A 22,631-nucleotide genomic window follows, 5' to 3' on the forward strand; every position below is an offset into this window, starting at 1 on the left:
CATCCTTAGATGCCACTCCTCACATAGGTTGGTCCAGGCACCTCCTTGGGGCCCCCACAGCTACCTGCGTGCCTCTCCTCTCAGCACTGGTCACCTGTTGCTGCCTCTGCCTGTTTGCTTATTTATGTCTCCCACCAGACTGGCATGTAGGTGCTCAAGAAATGTTTACTGAATAAATAGTTGAATAAAAAGCCTGGACACATGTGAGACCACTGTATGTGGGAGAAGCCTGAAAGCAGAACCAGCTGGAGTAGAATTTGATTGACATCTGTAAGGAAGGACACAGTTTAGCCAAGGACGGTTTAGCACAGAGAGATTGGCATCACGTGTTCTGACACCTCCTGACAATGGCTTCTCCTGGCAGCTTATCTAAGGTGCAGTAGAACTTTCCAGGTTGCTCCCAGACCCTTTCAAGCTGCCAAGCATGCATGCTTCCTCCATGCCAAAGAGATTTTGGTCCCAGGACCTCATTTGGGAAAATGAATGCCCCCGACACACATCTTCCATGATGTGCTCCCCTGAAGCATGGCCTTTACTATGGACTGCGTGTGTGTGCGCCTTTATTCCAAGTGACTCTGGGTTTCCAAGTAGACTGGACTGGTTTTCAGGATGAATTGGGACTTTACTGGCCTCTCCTGGTGATTCTTCTCCACCTTTGATGGGTATCCCCTCCACTGGCCACTGTCCAACCTCCTCTACCCTGCTCCGTGCCCTGGAGGCTGACTGCTATGGCTGCACCACCGGCTCCCTTGCCCTCCAGCTTCTGCTGGCTTTGACCTATGGCAGGAGGTATTCTCCCCGCTGGCTGTGCCTTTGTCTGCAGTTAGGTTTCTCTACTGAAGGTCACAGTGCACGTCTAGTCACCCCTCCCAGGGTCCAGTTCCTTCTGGGGGAGGAAGGGGCTTCACCCTCTCTGTGGTTCCCTTAGCCCCACCCACATCTCCACAAGTAGTCCATCCACCTTTTGAGGGTACCTCTGTATGTGCTGGCCCTGGCTGGTAAGCCCCCCACCAGGGATGGCCCCACACTCACTCCCAGAACTCCACCACGGCACTGGTCAAGTTGGTGGTGTTCATGATGCTGTAGTTGGAGAAGCAGCGGTCGGTGTTCCAGGGGTTGTCACACTGTTTCCATGGCAGCGTCTGCAAAGACACAGTGGCACAGACAAACCCCATTGAGCCCCCGGTGGCTGGCAACAGTAGTCCCAACACACCCTGTTGGTTATCCTCACCATAACCTGAGCCTCCTCAGTCATTATTTCACCTCCCGTTCCCGAAAGATCTCAGAAGCAGGGCATGCTATGAGCCCCATTTTAGAGACCAGAGAGGGGTAGCAACTTGCTCAAGATCATACAGCTCCAATGTCACACAGCTCAGATTTGAACCTCTAACTTTTCACTCTGATCTGAAGTCAGACGCATTATCTATTACGCCAATGGCTAACTTTGCACTCTGAAAATCAGCTTTCCAAGTTGCCTCTTAAGGTTTCATGTGTCCGTCCTGGGGCTACTTCCCAGCTACTCAACCTTGGGCAAGAGACCTCACCCATTTGACCCCATGCACACCGATGCTAGCAGTGAACCCTTACAGTGCTTGTTCTTTGCCGGGCACAGATCTAAGCACTTTTCACACATTTACTCCTTAATCCTCACAACTCCTAAGGGATAGGTTTCCCTTTTACCATCATTTTTATAAATGAGGGCACTGAGGCTCAGAAAAGTGAAGTCTCCTTCCCAAAGTCCCCACACCTGGTATATGGCAATAGGGTCAGGGTCTGAACCTGGGTCCACGTGAAATGGCCTAACAATGCCCACCTCAGAGGGGTGTCATGAGGATTAGCCCACACGAAGCGCCTGGCTCGGAGCAGGGGCTCAGGTCACAGTGCTATCATTGTGGGGAGACAAGGGCTGCTGAAGACCATGCCCCAGCCTGAGGAATGGCCCTGTCAGCAGAATGGGGGTCCCAGTGGATGCAGGGTGGGCTCTGGGTCGCGCTCTTTCTGAGGGGTGGTGGGAGGAGCCACTCACCGTGGTGAAGGAGTTGTACAGGTAGTAGATGGCCCAGGAGATGATGACGATGTAGTAGATATTCAGCCAGAAGGACAACACAGCAGCGGCAAGACCCACGCCTGGGAGAAGACACACCATCGTGACATTCATTTAATAAGGATAACGGCCCGGTGCGTGTCGCTGCTATCATTTCCCACATGTACAATCTCACCCCGCCTTGGAGAGAGGCAGGACCCTGGCTACGGTCACACGCATCTGGCAAGTGGGGGAGCCAGGTCTTGTGTCTGCTATACGCACGCACGCGCGCGCTTAGGCTGACCACCGGTGGGGCTGGGACTGGGCCTGCCAGGCAAGCGTGATTCCCCACCCACGTGTTCACCTGAGTGTCTGTCGGCATTGCTCCTCAAGGAAGCAAAGAAAGTCACACCCAACCCTTGCCAGGGAGATGAGCTCACAGAACAGGGCGGGCTGATGTGAGCGTGGGAGCTTCTGGATTGGGTCCTTGTCCCCACCTCCACCGCCGTAGGTTTTGGCTGCATCGCTATCTGTCACCTGGGCCCTTGTAATGGCTCCACGTTGCTCAGACACGGTCCAGAGGGGCCGGGGTGCTGGGAAGGCCCTGGCTTCACCACCGTCCAATGGGCAGGATCAGCAGCACGACGCCCAGCCCCACTCCGCAGACTTACCCTTGAACATAGGGGCCAGCTTCCACACCCCCAGGCCCCCGATGGACGTGTACTGGCCTAGGGAGCACTCCAGCAGGAAGAGCGGGACTCCCGCAAAGATGAGTGTCAGGAAGTAGGGGATCAGGAAAGCTCCTGCAAGGTGGAGAAGAGAGATGCTTGTGGCCCCACAGCTTTGGAGAAACCCTGGTCAGAGAGACCAGCACGGCGGGGCATTCTGGGGTCCCAGCCACGATTCCCTTACACTCTGCTTCAAAAGCAGCACCCACAGCCACAGTGAGGCCCAAGGAAGGATGTCCTCTGCTCAAAACATACCCCGTACACTTTGCAAATGAAGAGGTAAACTTTTTGATGTCATTGACAGAGGACAATCGCCCTGTGGGAATCACTGTGGTAAAAGGACAAGAAACAGGAAGTGGGGCCTGACACTCCCTTTGGAGTTTTTAGAGGACCCATTCCCCTAAGGTTGCCCCAGAAAACGTCTAAGGGACATTTTCTGTGGGGTCCAGGCCCAGCTGATAGGTGGCCAGGCCAGCACCTACCGCCTCCGTTCTTTCCGCAGAGATAGGGGAATCTCCAGACGTTGCCCAGGCCGATGGCATAGCCCACACAGGACATGAGGAAGTCAAAGCGGCCCTTCCACGTGTCCCGGTCTGGAAGGTCCGCTGCCTTCTTCTGCACCTTGACCACCAGGGTTTTGGGCTTGTCATTGGCCACGGGGACCTCGCTGACCTCCGTGGAGATCTGCCCGTCAGCCACCTTGCTGCCATTGGTTGCCATGTCTCGCAGTTTGGACACAGGGGTCCTGGCAGATGGACGTGCGGTGTCGGCCCCGGTCCACGTGGACAGCAGTTTTGCGGCTCAAGGTCACCCTAGAACAGAGGGCTGGGGGGACAGGCAATGAGAGGAGCAAGATTCTGGAGTCTCCCCAAAATAACAAAAACAAAATAACCCACAAGAAAACTAAGGGCCCAAGAAAGCTCTCCCATAAACCGTCTTCCTCCTGCCAGCTCCTGCTCCCAGAGGAAGGGAGGTAGGTGCCTTTTGTTTCCCAAGACAACATGTGAGGATGTGGTCTGTTGTCTCCTGGACTAGCTCCAACTCTGGCCATCTGTGTCATGTGCCTTCCATTACGTGTCCTGCTCAGAGGAGAAACACGAGGTGACCAAATTTCCAAAGAGAAATATTAAGTGCTCCTCATCTTTGCCTCCGTGGATTCAATCAGATTTTCATTCCCTGACGCCATAAAAGCCATGGCGGGATAAGCTATGGCAGATCTGCAGGTGTCCTGGCTGCAGGTGATGGGTGGAGGTGGTATATGAGCACAGACTGACTCTGACCTCTTTACCCCTTTCAAGCTGTGTGACTTTGAGTAAACTTCTTAACCTCTCTGGGCCCCACTTGCCCTATCATTTTAAATTGAGGATGATAATAGTACGTCCCTCATCAGGTTGTCGTTTTTCATTTATTCAGTGAGGCACCCTCTACCTGGCAAATGGTGAGGACTTGTTCTATTTCATCAGCAGTTCCCATGCCTGGCTGTTTTCCCAAGTCATTTGGGAAGCTGTATAACAGGGGCGTCCAAACTTTTTTCAACAGTTTTCACCAAGGGCCATATGCGGTAAAATACACAGACTGCCGGGCCACTCACTCGAGGTGAAGTACATATTACCTCACCTGGTATATTTAAGTAAACTAAATATATTTTTGGAATTTGCTGCGGGCCAATTAACAATGGATTGTGGGCCGCAGTTTGGACACCCCTGCTCTATAAAGACACACTCCCAGGTCCCACCCCAGATGTACCACATCAGAATCTCTAGATGAGCCCCAAATTTATACTTTTAACAAATTCCTGAAAGGGGATTATTATGCCGGGAGCCCAGCCCCAGCCCTCAGGTGAGGAGGGACCACTGGCTTATGTGACCTCTGACCCTTGGTCACCCCAGATACTCTACCTATACTGTACTGCCCCTTTCTCACCTCTAGTTCCAGAGGCAGTGAGGGGTAGAGAACAGTGTGTGACACGGGACTCAGTCCAGTCCTGAGTTCAAATGTCCAGTCTGCCTTTTACCAGCTGAATGACCTAAAGTACTATCTTTGACTGCTCTAGCCTCAGTTTCCCTATCTATAAAATGGGGTTAATGCTATCTGGCTTGTAGAATTGTGGCAAAAATGAGCTTTAATGGCTATAAGAGTGCTTTTCACCTGACCAGTTTAGAAGAACTCCATCAATGGTTATGATTTTGGTTGTTGATGTTACCTGATGACTTTTTGTAGTGGGTCAGCTCCAGAGCAGCCCTCTCTGCAATCCCTGGGTGACAGCCTACAAAGCAGAGGAAAGGAGGGACGGTGAACTGGCAGGTAGCGCTGATGGGCAGCCCTGGACAGAGAGCAGCAGGGGTGCAGGAAGCCTGCCAGCATCTGGGCTGTATGTCAGTCCCTTGGAGCCACCCAGCTGGGGTGACCTCAGCGAGTCTATGAAGCGTGGCTGGCCCATGGGGTGCTGGGAACATGCAGGAGTGGGGCCCGCTGCCCTCGGGACAGCTGTGGGGGGTAGGCACGGGGGCACCATGAGGAAGACGTTCCATAATTTTATCAGCAGGAAGAGATAAATCACAGAGGGACTGCATCTCCTCAGAGCCTCACTGGGAGCCAGGGAACGCAGCTGATATTTTTCTACGTCCTCCATCCAACCTTGCAGTAATTGTGAAAGACCATGTAAGAATATGGGACAGAGTCCCTTGTTTTGTGGAGTGAGAAAAGCAGGTGTCAAAAGTTTATTTGGTATGATCCTATTTTGTCTCGTCTCCAAATCTATTAAAAAAAAATACTGAAGGATAAACCTTAATATGTTACCAATGATTAGTTTATACATGATTGTGTTTTCTCTTTTCTGGATTTTAAGAATTACTTTGAAATTTCTATACACATTTCTAAATTTCTACAAAAATGTTTAAATTAATAACAGAATAAACTTACAGAACCCTCAGAGCAAACAGGAACGTGTGAAGCACTCGACTGTGTGTCTCAGAGCTGAGTCAAAACAATGTGTGGCCTCTGCCCCAAATGGCTTCCTGCCCTCAGCCCTGCCCTGCTGGGGAGGCCCAGGTTTGCGGTGCACTCACCTTCTCGCCCCTCACATACAGTCCCCATTACCAAACACCACTGCCTCTTTCTAGAGTTCACGGAAGATCAGACAACCCTTGCACAATCCAAACTTTACTGCCAAGCCTGCTTCTTGATCTCAAGGATGACCCACAGTTTGTCTCAATGCCCATCTAGATCCTGGCCTGGGCATGGCACTGTCAGAAGCATCTCGGGACTCATCTAAGGTGACCGCCTCACATCGTCAGGAACGGCAGGAGGCAGGAGGCAGGCGGTTCTATGGTCTACCATGGAGTCTTGGAATATGCAAGGGAAAGAGCAGCCTCAGAAAAGTGGGGGAGACTAAAATGGACTCCCTTTGGGGGGAACCAGCCATTATCTGTGAAGACAATGATGCCCTTAACTTCCCCATGATCTACCCTTGTGTGCTCCAGCCGCCATATTTGTTTAAAATGATCCAGTCACCTTGGACCACAGCTGATCACCTGACCCTAGCTAGCCAATCAAACCCCCTTCCCTGGGAATTTGGCACTGGGCAGAGAAAGAAGGCCAGTCTCTCCAGCAACTTGTTACCACTGAGGCAACCCTCTTCTGACTACCTTGCACTTGTAGCAGCAAAGAGAGTTGGTCTGCTGAGGAGGAAGGAAAGCAGAGATCAAAAGCTGGAGAGTCTTGAAGGTATTCTACTTTGTGATTCCAGGCTTTCTTAAGACTGGCTACCTTCCTGCTGTTAGAGTTTACAAAGCCATCCCACAGTCAAAAAATAAGTTCCCCATTTTTGCTTACACTGGCTCAGGGGATTCCTGCTACAATCTTGAATCTCTGTGTACACCCTGCCACCACTTGACCAAGTTCTCAGTAATGTCTGTGGGAACAACTTCTGGTCTCCACTCTGGATTCACTGGTTGACTATCAGGGAGACTCAAACCAAACTCCAGGACCTACAGGTTTTTCAAACTGGTGCTGTGCACTGGGCCTCAGCTTCACGCACCACCATTCAGAGAGAGAGAGAGAGAGAGAGAGAGAGAGCCAGGTACAGCTCTGGTTCACTCCCTGCAAGCAGACAAGATGGCAGGATGTGTTTAATAGGGTGAAATTTAGTGCATGTGTCCTTTGAAGAAACCATTCAACATCAACACAAAGGAAGGTCAGAAGGTGAGAAGGTGGTGCTGGTGGGGGTTGGAGTTCTGGTTCACTGGGAAGTTTATTCTATTGTCTTTTCCATGAGTAAATTGAGTGCCTCCTCATGCCAAGCCTGGAGAGATCAGAGATGGTTTCTGCTCTGAAGAGCTCATCATGAGGAAGACATACATGCATGTGATCTCCAGAACATGGGAAAGTGTACCCAGAAGAGCCACATAACCATACGCGGAGTTTTTCTTTTAGAGCATGTGCAATAAATGAAGATCAATGACATAAAGCCACAAATATACCTGATGCTTCTTTGAGGATTCAGACTAAGACCCTTCAACTTGCAAAGCCACAAGACTACCCCAGGCTAACTCACACCTCAGCTCCCTCTGACACTCATGCTGGGTGAGTTACTTCCCCAATTTGATCCTCCTCTGTAAAATGGGGCAATAATAACACTTCTCTCATAGGTTGTGGTGAAGATAAAATGCAATCATGCATGTAGCGCGTGTGAAAGAACGCCGGGCTCAGTGAGGGCTGAGGAATCTCTGCCATCATCATCACTGTGATCGTACCATCTGTGTATGGATCGTGGTTCTTAAGCTGGTATTCACAGCTTCCCAGAGGCTATACTAGCAATGATTAGTGGTGATGACGATGATGCTAACAGCTAACATTACTGAGGGTTCATTATTCAGGCCCTCCAGTGTCTTTCAGCATTTTCAAAATCCCAGCACAGATCGTCCCTTTCGTTGCCATTGGGAATACTAGCTGATATAAATGCCAAGTCCTTTGATTTGGCTCTTTTTATACCAGTTCAGAGTGGTCTAGCTGATCACTTTGGGCCTGACAGAAGCCAGGAGTGGCACATTTGTATGTTTAGTTAATAACAAAAAAGGATCATTCTGTAATAAAGTCTGGTAAGAAAAAAAAATCCCAAACGTCTAGTAGATGGAAGGAAAAGGATACAGGGACCCCTATTGGTGAAAAGGCCTGGGACCCAGTACTTACATAGATTGCACCCAGAAGTTGCCTCGCTCACTCACTCTAGGGGAAGAGCTGCGTGGGAATTTTAATGCCTGACACCAGCTAGTTAACCTGTCGCTCCCCTCTCTCATGAAAAACAGCACGTGCAAAGCATAGGCATGAGCAAGTTCATGGCAAGGGAACCCGGCTCTCTTTTTAGAAAATTAATGATTTCTGAAGCAGAACTAATCTTTTACCATCATTACCTCCTCTTTCCTGAAACAGGCTCCTGTGCTTTGGGGAGCAGGGTCCACTCAGAGTTGGAAGACGGCTTTATGGATCTGCTGCGGGAAGACCACACACCTCCCTGCCTTGAGTGCCCATCTGTGGCTCATTTTTACCTGCTACCAGAGCGGGTGGAAGGAAAGCCTCTTACCGTCTCATGATTTGGGGTATTTTTCCAAGGTCTTTTTCTAGAATCTTCCAGGTCTTCCTCACCAGGTAAGAATATTCTGCAGGCCAAGAACCTGGCTCCACAGTTTTCTAGGTCTTTAACATGCCACCATTAACTGAATTCCACCATAGCAACGTTCAAAAGGGTACTGTGATGTGAGGTTATAAGTGACAAATCCTCTGTATTCACTCACCTACCCACTTACTCCATTCATTCAAGAAGTATTTACTGAGCACATGCTATGTGCTGGAATAGCAATGGAACTATTGTTTCAAGCATTTTGTATTCTGAACTACACCCTGGTCACCAGAGTTTGAATCAGTGAACTAACAGGGGCCAGCAGAAACATTCAGTGTTGTAAATACTGAACTGAAGGCCTAATGTGTATATGGAGCTGGGCTGGACACTCAGGTTGCAAGGATTAATAGGGTCCGTGACCTTCACAAGGTCACAGCCTAGAAGGAGAAATATCTCTGCCTATAGCTAATCATAATACCCTGTGATAAGAGCTAAATGAATAAGATGCTGTAGGCCTAGAAGAAATGAGTTAATTCAACCAGAGAAGGTATCCTAGATGAGGGGACATTGGAGCTGGGTTTTGAAGGTTGAATAGGTGTTCGTCAGGCTCAAAAAGAGGGAAGGGCATCCCAAGTGGAAGGAAATGCATGAACAAAAGTAGGGAGGTTTGAAGCTAGGAAGATCAGTTTGTGAAGGGCCTTGAAAGCCTGGCTAAGGAACTCACAGACCAATTGCAGGGATGGGACAGGGGTTTTAATGCAAACAGGTTAGTATTATAGAAGACTCATTCAGAGGGGCTCTGGGAAGGAGTTAAAGAGACTCGAGGCAAGAAGGTGCTAAAAATGTTGCCCCAATGTGCTCTCTGTGACCAAGTTCTAAAGCCATCGACACAAATGGGCCAAACCAAGCAGAAAGAATACCTCTGCCAATCCCTGAATGAGGAGATGCCTTGTAAGAAAATGTGGAGTTTGGAAGCTCTAAATCAGAATGGCAAAATGGGTCAAAATTGGCCCTTGAGCTTGTTTTATTTGACCTGAACACAAATTTTTTTTCAGTTTGAATTAGAAGCCAGAAATTTGACTCTCTGGGATACAGCATTTCAAACAGAGGGAACAGTAAGTGCAAAGGCCCCAAGGCAGGAATAAACTTGGCTTGTTTGAGAGAGCACGGAGGCCAGTGTGGCTGCAGTCCAATGTCCAATGCAGCAGGGGACAGCGCGAGTCAGAGACGGGCAGGGGCCAGATCACACAAGGTCTCAGAGACCATGGCAAGGAGTTCAGATTTTATTCTAAATGGCATGGGAGAAACTGGAGGGTTTAAGTGGGGGTGATCTGACTTACGCGTTTGAGTCTCACTCTGGTGACCCAGAAGAGGCTGCAGAGGGGCAAGGGTGCACAGGGAGGCTCATGAAGAACTGAGAGCCCCGGCAAGAGATGATGGTGACTTGAGATGTGGCAACCTAGGGCAGAGGTGGCAAGGAGTGGCACTGGGGATCTGTTTTGGAGGTGGGGCCTGCAGGCCTCCCTGGCAGATTGGCTGTCAGCAGCCCAGCCCTGGGCCAGATGGGTGTGGGGGGAGGGAGCATGTGGCAGCCACTTGGACAATCCCCCTCTGTCCCATTACATCAGAGGGACAAGCAGCTCCGTGGGGTGGAGACTTAGAGGCCAAAAGGCAGAGGCCAAAGTCTCAGGGCTGCCATTGTCCAGGGCCAGGACTGAGCCCACAACCCACTTGGAGCGAGTGGGGCACCATGAAGTGGGGAGGCAAAAGGGGAACACTGGGCCTGGGGGTAGGGCCCCCTCTCCTTCCCATTATGCTGTGCGCACTCCTGCTTTGTTTTGCTCCTGTTCTGTAATTACAGAAATTATAGAGGTTTGCTTCAGACTGCAATCACTCTACTCGCTTTTATTTCTTTCTGAAACTCTGTGGTTCAGGAAAAGAATTAATATTGGGTTTGGCTTCATTCCAAGAGGAAACACAATGCAGTTTATTCTCTGCTTTAGGGGAAAAAGCTAGGCTCCATCAATTGGGCAAAGCTTTGTTGAGCATCGGTTGTGCACCCAGATCCATGCCAGCTCCTATCAAGGGAGAAGAGTCCGCATTTATTGAGTGCCTATTGTGTGCCAGGCATTTTACAGGTACTATAACAGCCAGTCCTCATTCCATCTCTGTCTGTAAGCGGAAGGCCATTTCACCCATCTGACAGATAAGGAAACTGAGGCTTGCTAGCCTGGGGCTATTGAAGAAGTTGCAAGTTGCTTAGTGATTCAGGCCCTTGCTACTAAAAGTGTGGTTCTCCGAGGGACAGTGTCCAGGGGCAGTATCTGCACCACCTGGGAGATTCTCAGAAATGCACGATCTTGGGCTCCACTTCAAGCCATGGGATCAAAAGGTGCATTTGAACAAGGTCCCAGTGACTCACGTGCACACGGCAGCTGCAGAAGCTGCAGGGTCTGCATGACCCCTGTTATTTCAAGGAGCTTGGTACCAATCTCTGTGTGGCCAGGGGCTAGATATTTCGCTTGCTTACATCTGTTTCCTCACCTGTAAATATGGACCCCTCTACTTCATAGAATTGTTGTGAAACTCTGAAGCAAGAAAATGCGTGGAAAGAGACCAGCGAAGGCAGAGGGCCTGGCACACAGGAAGTGCTCAATAAATAGCAGATTAGAGTGCCATTCAGAGATGAACGGCCGCGGAAGTGCTTTGTAATCGAAAAACCTTGTACAAATGTGAAGACCAATTAATGGCTGATGTTCGGGTGCAGGTGAGAGGGAGGCTGGAATTGTGCAGGTGGATGGCAGGGGCTGTGGGAAACCCTTGTCACACATTGCCTGATGGAGAAGGGGCAGATGGACAAGGTCCCCAAGGCCTCAAGACTTAGGCCCCAGAGGCCTGAGTCCAGTCTGGGGGTGAGAAGTCAGTCTTTGCCAGGGTGCAAGCTGCAAGCAAAACTGGAGAGCTGCAGGTCTGGGTGGGAGGCCCTCATCCTTGGAGCTTGGGGCCAGGAGCTATGCAGCCTTCTTCCTGGTCCAGACTTGTTCCATGCCACACTGGTATACCTGGTCTACACTAGCAGTTTACAGATGAAGGAAAAGGCCCAGAGAGGGTTGGTGGCTGGCCCAAGGTCACATGGCACGCCAGTGGTATGATCTTTACAGGTCCCCACCACCCCAACTCTCAGCCCACTACAGCCACTTACTCAAGAGATGAAGGAAAGCAGCTGTGCATCGTGGTGCAAACTCCTCGGCTGCCTCAACATACCTGAGAGGTGATTTACAGACCCAGGAGCATTTCTCAATAACATTGGATGCCTACTCTTCACAATATCCCAGTGTGACCTTCAAGTAATTTACTTATTTTCTACAGTGTTTATTTCAATAGTAACCACCTCACACAGTGTGAGGACTGGATTTGAATTTTCTAGCACTATGCCTGGCCCAGCAAGTGCTAAATATATCGCAGCTAAGGTGATTATTAGTTCCATTTTGAAGATGATGGTACTGAGCTCAGAGACGTCAAATGACTTGCCCAAGGTCACACAGGATTTAACCCAGGCCTTCTGAATCAGGGTCTGGTGGTGTCTGATCACCCAGCAGGTGCCTTCCAGACACTGGTCTGTGTGACATTCTCTGAAACCTTTAGATGTGGCCTTACAACCTATCTGAGCCTGCCTGCTGGGTTCCGGACGGGAGAGATGTGACTGCCTGGATGTCAGTTTGCCTGGCCTCACAGAGCCAGACAATTGAGGAAATGGAGGCTCTTACCCTTCCCCTCTGCTTGGAGCCTCTGAGAGCCAGGAAATTTGGTTTTCTGGGTGCCTCCAAAGCCAAAACGTAGGAGAAGGCTGGAGGACACCCCACCCCAACAGCAAGAGTGAGAAAAAAAAAATCAGCTTTATAACTCTTGGAGGCTTAATAGAGCCATCCAGAGGTGAAATGAACTCTAAAAGTCATGGCTGTCTTTCCTCTGTGGCAAACAGAAAAAACAAACAACTCCCTCCCCCCAAACTTCATTAATAAATAGGGAAAGACAAAGGAGAGCTCAGAGTGCAGGAAGGAAGTGGGCCAGGCACTCACTAACATGCCAGGGCCTGCTCCAAATGCTTTATGTATATTAACTTGCTATTATCAATTCTACCGTTTTGTTTATAGTAAACTGAGGCACAGAAAGGTAAATTGACTTGCCAAAGGCTCCCAGCTAGGAACTAGGAGCGCTAAGACTTGAACCCAGGTAGCTGGGCTCCTGTGTCCAAGCTCTTAACTTCTCTATTCTGCTGTCTCTAGTGGGGTGCCTGTGGAACATTCTAGCCCCGCCTTTGGAGTATGTAAGCGTAGCCCATTTCCAGTAGGCAACTCCCTCCAGGACAAAACCCCACAAGGATATGGCCTGACACTCTTTTTAAGAAACCCAAGAGCAGCTGCTGGCACTGGATCCCTGAGCTCTGGCTCCAGGAAAGGCCCAAGGTCGTGTTGGGCAAACCCTGTAGCTGTCCTGGGAGCCAATGAGAGGTCACACGGAATCCAGGCTGAACTGCTCTCACCAAGCCCCTGGGGCTGGGGGCTCTAATTAGTCTCCCAGGAGGCAGCCAACCCCATGGGGTAGCAATCCCTTCTGGGAGTCCCCAACTCTGCTCCAAATGCAAACGTTGCCTGTACTTGCAGCAGCCAGAAGGCCTGGCCTCAGGGCCCAGTCTGCAGGGAGAGGGCCTTTCTAGGGGGTGGCGGGAGAGGAGGAAGCAGTTAGCTTGAGACTCTGGAGTCTGCAGACTCTGGTTTGAATCCTTGATCCAGAGTTAACTAGCTTTGTGATCTTGAGCCAGACCCTTGCCCTCCCTGTGCCCTGCACTCCTTCCGTGTGCAAGGAGCGTAGTCAGACTCTGACTTCTAGTGCGTCTTCTGACTTCCATCCTCATTCTCATCCTGCTTGTCTTACTCACACAATAAGAGGTTTGCAAACATCTGTTCTAGCCCTTAATTGTCTGCAATGCCCAACTGAGCACCTCGCTTTGTCACGGCAATTTTCAATCCAATTCAACTCGCATCCACCCTGCACCTCCAGGCAGCCAGGTCCCACGCTGTGTGCAGGGGGATAAAAATGCAGTGGGAGTCTGAGTCCTCCTGCCATTGAGCTCTTAGGACAGCTGGGAGATGGGCCATGGAGCCAACAACCACATGATAAGTTCTTCCATAGCCCCGAGAAAAGGATGGCACCCCACCACGGGGGCTTGGGTTCAGGCAAGCAACTGGGAGAGGACAGCATTTGGGCTGGTGGGAAGAGGACAGAAGTAAGGACATTCTTTTCATAATTACAGCTAGTGAAGCAGGACTGGAATCCTTGCTTCTAACCACAAGCCTAACTGCTCTGGTCCATTCCAGGCAGAGAGAACAGGGTGAAGATTCATAATGTATTTTGAGACAGGGAAGTGCCTATCTTGGCTGGCTAGAATCTGAGGTAATTTAGGGAGCATGGCTGGGAGACGGCCAGTAGCAGTAAAAGGCTTTGGATGCAGGAAAAGGGGGTGTGTTGTATCTTGTAATAGAACAATGATCACACATTAATTAATTATTATGTTTAGTGCATTCATAGATAACTGTATTTAACTCTCACAACATCCCATTGCACAGATGTGGAAACTGAGGCTCCAGAAGTAAAGCAATTTGCCCAGGGTCCCAGGTCCAGGAGGTGGTAGCTTGATTCCGAAGCCCATTCTTCTAATTGCCCCTCCCCACTATGGGCACTGGGGGAATTTGGGGCCACTGGAGCATTTTAGGGGAGGTTTCAACAGATCATGATTTGGCAAGAGCCTGGCAGCTGTGTGGGGGAGTGGGACGGGGATGGGAGCGCAGCACCTGAACTGGGACCTTGGTGGGGGCAATGGGGAAGGCCCAGTTACTCCACACAACTTAGCTTCTTTCCTGACTAATAACTAATTCTTCTGTCCTATCTCCCAGCTACACTGTCATCTCTGTGCTAATAAGACCCTGGTCTTCAATTGCCTTTGCTTCCCTCTCAGATGCTCAAATAGTGCTAGACGCATACGTGCTCTCCTGAGTTCTTTCCTCTGTGACAGGGGATGTTGTTATTATAAGTCCTCAAGAAATGCCTGCTTCGCAAAAGGTGGCACCAGTCTCCAAGGCAGTGAGTGGTGTGCAGGTGTTTACCAAGGAGCTCTCAGAAAGCAAACAAAAGGCCCCATCTGGGGCATCTGTTGATTTCTGTGGTGTGAATACTCCCACCACAGCTGGTTCTGGGTACCACCACTCGGTCACAGGGTTGGGAAGAGACGTGCTCACTCTGTGAGGGGGCTTTGATTGCTCCCTGTAAGGAAAGCTCCGGACATCACCTCCTCGGCTGGCATCAGAGCAGACTCTGCAGCTCCTGTGGGTGCAGCTGGAGGGAGGGGTGTAGAGCACAGCTCCTACATGGATGCCTAGGAGTGGGGGAGGGGTGGGGAAAGAGGGGAGCTAGAGGGGTGCAAGAGAGAAGGGTGGGGAGAAGAAGGGGGAAAGGAGAGTGAAGAAAAACGGAGGAAGAGAAAGGAAGACAGGAAGACTGTAGAAGAGTGACAGGAAAAAGGGACACAGGAGGAACACAGATACTCTGGGATCTCACTGAGCCTTTGGGAGAACCCAAGGAAGGAGGGGCCTATATTTTAGCAAGAAGAAACCTGTGGTTGGAGCAACCCAAGGTCGTAAGTGGTGGAAGAGCTGAGATTGGAACCCGGGCCACAGAGCCTGTCCACTGACTTCCTTCAGTTGCTTCGAACAGGATTTGCTGTGGGCCAGCCCGTCCGTCTCGGTCCTCCATGGAGGGCCCAGGACACCTCTTGAGACTGTACCCTGAACGGGGCACACCGGGAACCCACCGTGGTGGAGGTCAAGGTTCCCAGCCTCTAGGCCCCCACAGTCCTGTCCCAGGCTGCTTCTTTCTTCCCACCGTCCTCTGGCTGGTGGGAGGAATTCTCAAGGACTTCTGTTCCAGGGGACATCTCTGAAAAGGCACCTGGCTCAACCAGCCAGAAAGGACGAATTCACGTCAGAGAATAGAAGTGACGTGGTGACTACCTGGCATTCTCGGACATCACTCTCCGCCTTTTAAGATATACTTGTAAGAAAACCAAGAGGTTAAAGAACCATTTCCTCCTGTTCAAGACATAACTGAATAGCTCTGAAAGGCATTAGGATAAAGGCCCTTTAAGAGCTCGGGTTTGGGAAAAAGAAAAGAACGTAATACAGCAGGGACTGGCTGAACTCAATGACGATCTGTAATAAATCACATGCAGGCACAACAGCCCAGATGGAGAGCTGACTCCGGGTCACAGATTGGTGCTTCAGTGCTGTGGGCCCTGGGTATCTCCATGGTTCCTCATCAAGCATCCACACCTGGGACTCCACTTCCTCCTCCTGACAACTCTGCCAGCTTTATCAGCCCCGTTCTAGATATGAATACACTAAGCCCCCCAAAATAAACTGTCTGGACCAAGAACACACAAAGTCACACTAGGAACCAGCAGGGATCTCAAACGAGTGGCCCATGTGGGTCCCACCTATGTGCTTGGTTGAGTCGCATCAGCTTAGAATTTTAAAATTTGAATTTGCATGCTTTGGGGAGGGGGCATGGGTGTGTGTTTTACAGTTTACTACAAGCCCCACCATGAATGTCATCTTGTCCCTGACTTCTTGACTCATTTCTTTGACCTGCCTGGCCCTCAATGGCCTCTGAGTTGGCAATCTCACATACATGGTGTAATCTAGTCACTCCAGAGAGGTCGTTCTCTAAGGGGTAGAAGGACCAGGTTAGAGCTGCCCCTTCCCTAAGGGATATGCAAAACTCTTGGGGGTGGTGACATTTATAAAAGTACGTTCAAGTATGATACTTGTATATTTGGGAAACAACAAATCCTATTGTTCTCTTAATATAAGCTCGTTTGGATTTTTTAAAATGTTGAGGCTAGTTTGCAAGAATGGAAGGACATGTATTTTCAGAGTCAATTAAGCATCAGATTCCAGGATCTCAAATACTTCCCACAAGAGAAAGCTGATTTTCTTTTTTAAAAGCTCAAGTGAATGCTCACTTTAGCCAAGGCGTCTGTTCTTGATTCACTCACTTAGCTTTCAAAAGGAATCCTTTTTTTAAATCACCCAATTAGTCCAGTCCAAAAGGAATCCTTATAGTACGAATCCCCCCTTCCCTGTAAAGTGAAAAATCCCACGTAGCAAGAATAACCTGCCCATTTGGCAAAATGGGATTTTTGCTAAGCAAATTTTCTTAAGTTCCGTGAACTATAAACAAACTCAATGGGTATTCAGAGATGTATTTGTCACGAGCCGTGATAGTGGCAGGCAGAACAGGGCAGTGTCTAAAGGCACCAGACTGAGGGCAAGCAAACCTGGTTTTGAGTCTCAGCTCAGGTGCTGTATGACTGCCGGTTAGTCACCTCACTTCTCTAAGACAAAGGTGATACTATCTACTTCTAAGGCTACTGTGAGGATTCAATGTGAGCATATGTAAAGTGGTTAATACAGTACCTGGCAGATGATCTAATAAGTCCCCCGATTAGGTCTAATTATTATTATTATTATTTTGATAGCTGTGGGAAAAAATGTCCTGGGCAGAATGCTGTAGTTATCTTAACCTATAGGCAATCAATACAAGGGGACGGTGGGAGCCACTGGGAGACAGTGACCACGTCAAATTCTCAGAGCAAATTGTTCATTAAACATGATTCCCAAAGTGAACATGTGTACCTATCCTGTAATTAGCACATTCATTCAAATCCTGGCTAAATGTTAACTGTCTTCATTTGTCCCCAGTGCCTCTCCTGCCTGCATGGGTTGGAATCTGAGGTCTTGGGCTCACTGCTTCAGGCCCTGTCATCCAGCTGCAGGATCAGTAGTGAACAAATGACACTCCCTCTCTGGGAAACCAAAAACAGGTTGCTATCTCTGGGGGTGGACTGGCTCAGACAGGTTTGCAGAAACAAAATGGTTGCTTGCCTCTAAGAATCAGGACCCCAGCTCTCACCATTGTTTTTGAAACAGTCAAATGCCTGACTTCAGCACCCTCTTTCTGCTTTCAGAATGGAATGGGGTTGTCTGCCAGCTCCCATCACCTCTCTGCCAGCAAGCAAAAGATGAACTTTGGGGGTTTTCAGGGTGTTAACCCCATGTTCTCCAATCCCTAATAAGGGAAGTAAATATGTTGTACCAGCTGTGCAGAAAAAGAGAAATGAACAGCATGGGGGACAGTATTTTCCAAAAGGGTTTGCAGCACGGGGTTATTTAGATAGCTGGCATCGAGAACACACAACTTCCCCCAAGGTGGTCTGCATATCAGCTTTTAGGGACAGTACAGGGAGGAACATCAATCATGCTTTCCAAATGCAAAATATTTATGCATATTTTTGGTGACGGGCTGTTCATTTGTTCTACTGATGCTCACCAGCCTGGAATGAAGAGCCTGTTATTTATTATTCTTGTACTTGCTTTAGCCATTCCACTCTTCCAGCCCCACACATTAGAAGCAATACGTGGTGGGGAGCAGACTGACCCTTCTAGCCTCTCCTCTCTGTCGATTGTGCGAGCTATGCCCAAGAGCGGGGCTCAATGCTCTGCCTAACTTACCTTATTTGGTCTCACAACATTCCTGTGAGGTAGGTCTGTTATTATCTCCATTTTGCAGATGAGGACACTGAAGCTCAGAGAGGTGAAGTGACTTGCCCAGGGTCACACAGCGAGGAAGTGGGAGGAAGGGCTTTGACTTCGGCACCACAGGTGATGTTTGGAGCTACCCCGTCATATTGTTTCCCCATTCCTCTCGTGCTGGGATTGCCGCTCCTGGCCCGAGACCTCCATGAGCACTGTCCTTAAGAGCCTTTAGAGACGTCCGGGTGCTCCGAGTGCCAGGCTCGGCTGGCTCCCTTCTGCATCCCCATCCCACCCACAGTGCCCTTGCCAGGCCCTCCCCACAGCAGTTTGGGGTTTAAACCCCAGTTTCACCTCTGTCCCAGTTGTGTGACCTGGGGGAAGAGCCACTTCACCTCTCTTTACCTCACTTTGTGCCTCTATGCAGTGAAGGTGATTATCTCTTTCTGCCGAGGTCTTAAGAAGGACGGAACTAGACAAAGCACGTTTCCTTGCACCTGCCCCTGCCCCACCAGCCTCGAGCCTCCTTTTTCGGGAAGCTCAAATCCTAGATATAGTCCTCTGCACACTCTCGCTCGCTCGCTCCAGCAGCTCCCAAATCAGCATTCAACACACATCACTCTGCCTTGTACAACGCCATTATCTCTCGAGGACACAGGCTCCGTTGCCACGGCAACTGGAGTCCTTCCACCAACTCTATTTAATAATTTCTCAACGGTGGAGCTGGGCTGGCTTGGGGTTAAAAGCTCCGGGTCCTAGCACCTGGGGGCTTAAAATTCCTCTCTAGGCCTCAGTTTACCCATCTGTAACAAGGTGTCTGGGTTTTATGGCTTTCCCTGTCCTAGAAAACCCCAAGAAATAGCTTTGGAGGTCCAGGAAGTGGGAAGCAGGGCACCAGAGCTACTGGGGAGGAGTTGGAGGTTTGAGGGACATTTGAAATCCACAAGAAGAACCAAAAGCTGCCTTTGGTGACCACACTCTCTCCTTCTGCTGCACTGCCTCCAAAATGTCACTTTTCAGACATATATGCAATCTCTGGGACTCGCCAGGTTCAGGGCTGGGGTTGGTTAGGAGACACAGTTTTGTTTGCAGCCTTCACAGCCCTCACTGTGGCCAATTTGCAGATGTGCAAACTGAGGCTCAGAGAGAAAAAAGGGGTTGTCCATGGTCACCCAGCAAGTCCAGAAAGAAAGTCCAGCCATCCAGAAAAGCTGACTTGGCAGTGCCTAGAGAAAAGGGCCAGTCCTCTGGCCTGCCCTCTGCCCCACTCAGCCCACAGCAGATCTTGATCTGGTCCCCACCAGTGTGGCCTCTGGTTGTCGCTTACGGAGCCACACAGATGATCAGAAGCAAGAGGTAAGTACCTACTACGCGTTCCCCACTATGTGGTTACCGGAGACACTAGAAGACATAGCATTTATGGCTTTGACTGTGAGCAGCTCTTCAAAGCAGGAACAACAAACACCTGGTTTATCTCCATGATCCACAGTAGGGCATGGCACACAGTAGGTGCTCAAAGTTTTCTTAGGTGCAGTTGTTTGCCACATCTGCCGCTGAAGGTAGCTTGTCTAGATCCCCCCAGAGGCCTCTAAGAAAATCTCACAGAGCAGCTACTGGTGTCCCCAGCTCCAAGGAGCCACTGCAGATCCCGTACTGGGGAGGGGATGGGTGTGAACAAGGCTTTGTGACTCTTGTCTGGTTCGAAGTTTGAGTTGGGGCGCTTCTGTCTTGGCCCAGGCCAATCACACCCCTTTTTAAGCACAACCATTGTAGCCCAGCAGGGCAATTTAACTCCTCTGAGGTTGGCATTCTCACTTAATCCCCGTGACATAATTAACCATGCGCATCTGCTCTGTCATCAGTGGCATTCACTGCCATTTGAGAAAGGGCTCTTATCTTCCCCAGTCATTAGTCTCCGGGAGGCTGTTCTGGGGGAAATGGACGAGGAAGTGGGGTGTGCAGCCTCCTCCCCCCACCTGGGAATGGGGAGCAGCAGATCCCAATCATCCTGTCCAGCCCAGACCCCCTGGCTTTATGGACTGAGAATGCAAAGCCCAGAGCGGGGCAGGACCCTACCCATGGTCCCCAGCTGGCTTGGGACTGGACGGACTGGAGGCTGCTCTCCCACTTTCTCAGGTCTGAGAGCCCAGACCTCGGGGTCCCATAGGTCTGGATCGGGGTCCCAGCTCCGCTGCATGCCAGCGGGGTGACCTTCGACAACCACATGAATTCCCTGGGCTTCAGTCTCTTTATTAAGGATCCTCAGACACTGCTTTGTAAAGTGCTCAGCTCAGTGCCTGCATCACAGTCAGAGCTCAAAACTGGGGCTTGTACACATGTGATTCTTTGGGGTCACCATGTCGGACCAGCCTGTTAAACAGGAACATGTTGCATATGCATACATTTAAAATTCCATCCTCACAGAACGCTCTCTAGTAAGACTCCTTCTTCCCCATTCCCAAGCCCACTTTTGTGTTTTTTTAATCATAGGTGAGTCCTTGACCTCAAGCTCTCGAAACATTAACTGTGGGGGCAAAGGGGCTCGGTGGCACCAAGGCTAGATTGCAGAGTGGAGCACAGACAGTGCACCGGGAGCCGGTGGCCTTTGTTCCAAGTCTGCTGTGCAACCTGGAGTGAGTGGCTCCACCTCCCTCGGCCTCAGGGTCCTCCTGCTGATGGGGACAGTGGCACCGGTCCCCGAGCATCGTTCTTACCAGCCTGGCGCAGCCCAGGACTGGTGCCCAGGAGGCTCTCCATACTTGGTGGTCAGGGCCAGTGTGGCCACGCAGCCAGGGGACACATGAAACCTTCAGGTGTCCCTGCCTCCCCCAGCACCCCAGAAGTATGCTCCCAGAACTTGTGATACTCCACAGTCTTCAGCATGGACAGCAGTTCAAGGGCAGAGGGGAGATGGGGTAATGGCCAGAGTGAGTGGTTTCCATTCCGTACCCCCTCCCTTGCCTACCCTCTTGTCTGCGCATGTTCAGAATCACACAGCCGCTCTTCCAGCGGGTCTCAAACGTCCCGAGGCTCATGGCCGAACACTTCCCCATACTTTTCCTGGTCACCAAGGCCCTTAGATCCTTCTAGACAATCTCACAGGGTCCCTGGTATTCATTTTCACCCAATCCATCTGGATAAGTACACTTGTGTGCCTGCACGCGTGTCTGAAAGCAGTCATGCCCCCATGTCCCATCAGCACTGGGGGCTCACAGCCCAAATGAACACACTTCCGACCCCAAACCCTGGGTGTGATGGAGGACACATTAGCCTCAGGCTAGAGCTCAGGTAAGGCTAGAATAAGATGTCACGGCCCTTTTCTCCAAAACCTCATGGCTGTACCTCCACACACTATCCTGCAGTCTCCATCCCTGTGTGCTCTGTGTCCTGCCTCCTACAAATCCGGGCTCATCTGGGCTCCTTCTCAAGGGGCTACTTGGTGAATTCGGATTTGTGCTTACTAAGGTGATTCCCATCAGCTGGGAAACCAGAGGTCAGGAATGAAGGTGTTCAGGGCTCCCTGAGCCTCAGTTTCCCCCAAAAGATGAAGATAATAACGGTAATAATAATAAAAATGTTAGGTTCACCTAGAGCTCCCAGGGCTATTCCACGCTTCCGTGGAGAAAGCACTTTGGGAAATTCTACGTAAATGCTACGTGTGCGTGTGTCCTCACGTGTGTGCAAAGAGGCCTCTTTTGAGTCAAGGTCATTCTGATTTGGGCTTTAGGAGAAAACTAGCTTTAAAAAAAGTCTCTTCTTGTTTGAGTGAAGATTCTTCTCTAAGATATCAATTATCATATTTTCTTCTACTGGAATACTTTACACAGTATCAAAAGAAAGAACAGCGGCAAGAGCAATTTTTTTTTTTTTTTTTTTGCAATCTGTAAAGTGCTATTCTGATATCTGGGAGTACTGTTATCAGCATGAGTTCCAGCAAACCGCAATTCTGATACCAAATGTCATTGCTCACCTCCTTCCTTGCGGCTGCTGCCCTCTCCCTGCACAGAACCTCCGTACCAAACAAGAAAGCCATGAAAGCAACCTGCTGTTAATGTCTTTCAGGGCATCTTTGACCTTGAACGTCCCTCTGGCCAGGGCTCAGTTATCTCAAGAGCTGGCATGTGACACGGATCTTGCAGACACTGCAGCTGACAGGTGGGCAGAGCTGCAGGTCACTGACCGAGGCAGCACCCTCCAGCCTGACCTGTGTGCCAGGATCCCATCCGGCCCCGGAAGCTGGGGGGCCCTTCTGCCAACAGTCAAGCCAGGAGGGTTCCTGGCCCCCTCGTGTGGCTCATTCCACCTAGCCTTGCTGCACACTCCCAGCTTTCAGAGTGCCATAGCCAATCGCTCTGCAAGACCTGGCCTCCTTGTAATTTCCAATTTGTGAGAAATGTAAAAATAGAAGGCCATTTGCTGCAGGCAGCTCGCATCAAATCGGATGCCACTTTTGTGTCATGTCAGATCATGGTAAACGGGGCTGATGGCTTCGTCGGCCACTCTCAACAGCTTCCAGAGTGAGAGGGTGGTGAGAAATTGGGGGACACGTAAGAATGAGAGAAAGGTAGTTGGGTACACATGTCAGCATCAGCTTTAAGTGAATTTAAAGTCTAGGT

The 22,631-nt window shown here is 50.2% G+C and overlaps 1 protein-coding gene across 2 annotated transcripts in view; it reads right to left on the reverse strand.

Moving 5' to 3' along the window:
* The window catches only part of SLC6A1 (solute carrier family 6 member 1), a 40,853-nt gene that overhangs the window by 14,237 nt on the left and 3,985 nt on the right, over positions 1–22,631 (reverse strand). For both annotated transcript variants that reach the window (XM_019732667.2, XM_074312987.1), the window contains exons 2-6: positions 4,955–5,017; positions 3,234–3,576; positions 2,695–2,826; positions 2,027–2,127; positions 1,033–1,142 (exon numbers count right to left, since the gene is read on the reverse strand). In XM_019732667.2, coding sequence (XP_019588226.1) covers positions 1,033–1,142; positions 2,027–2,127; positions 2,695–2,826; positions 3,234–3,471 — 581 coding nt within the window. In that variant the 5' untranslated portion in view covers positions 3,472–3,576; positions 4,955–5,017. The remainder of the gene's footprint in view (positions 1–1,032; positions 1,143–2,026; positions 2,128–2,694; positions 2,827–3,233; positions 3,577–4,954; positions 5,018–22,631) is intronic.

Source organism: Rhinolophus sinicus, linkage group LG10 (assembly GCF_036562045.2).
Source record: "Rhinolophus sinicus isolate RSC01 linkage group LG10, ASM3656204v1, whole genome shotgun sequence".
Classification (NCBI taxonomy): Eukaryota; Metazoa; Chordata; class Mammalia; order Chiroptera; family Rhinolophidae; genus Rhinolophus; species Rhinolophus sinicus.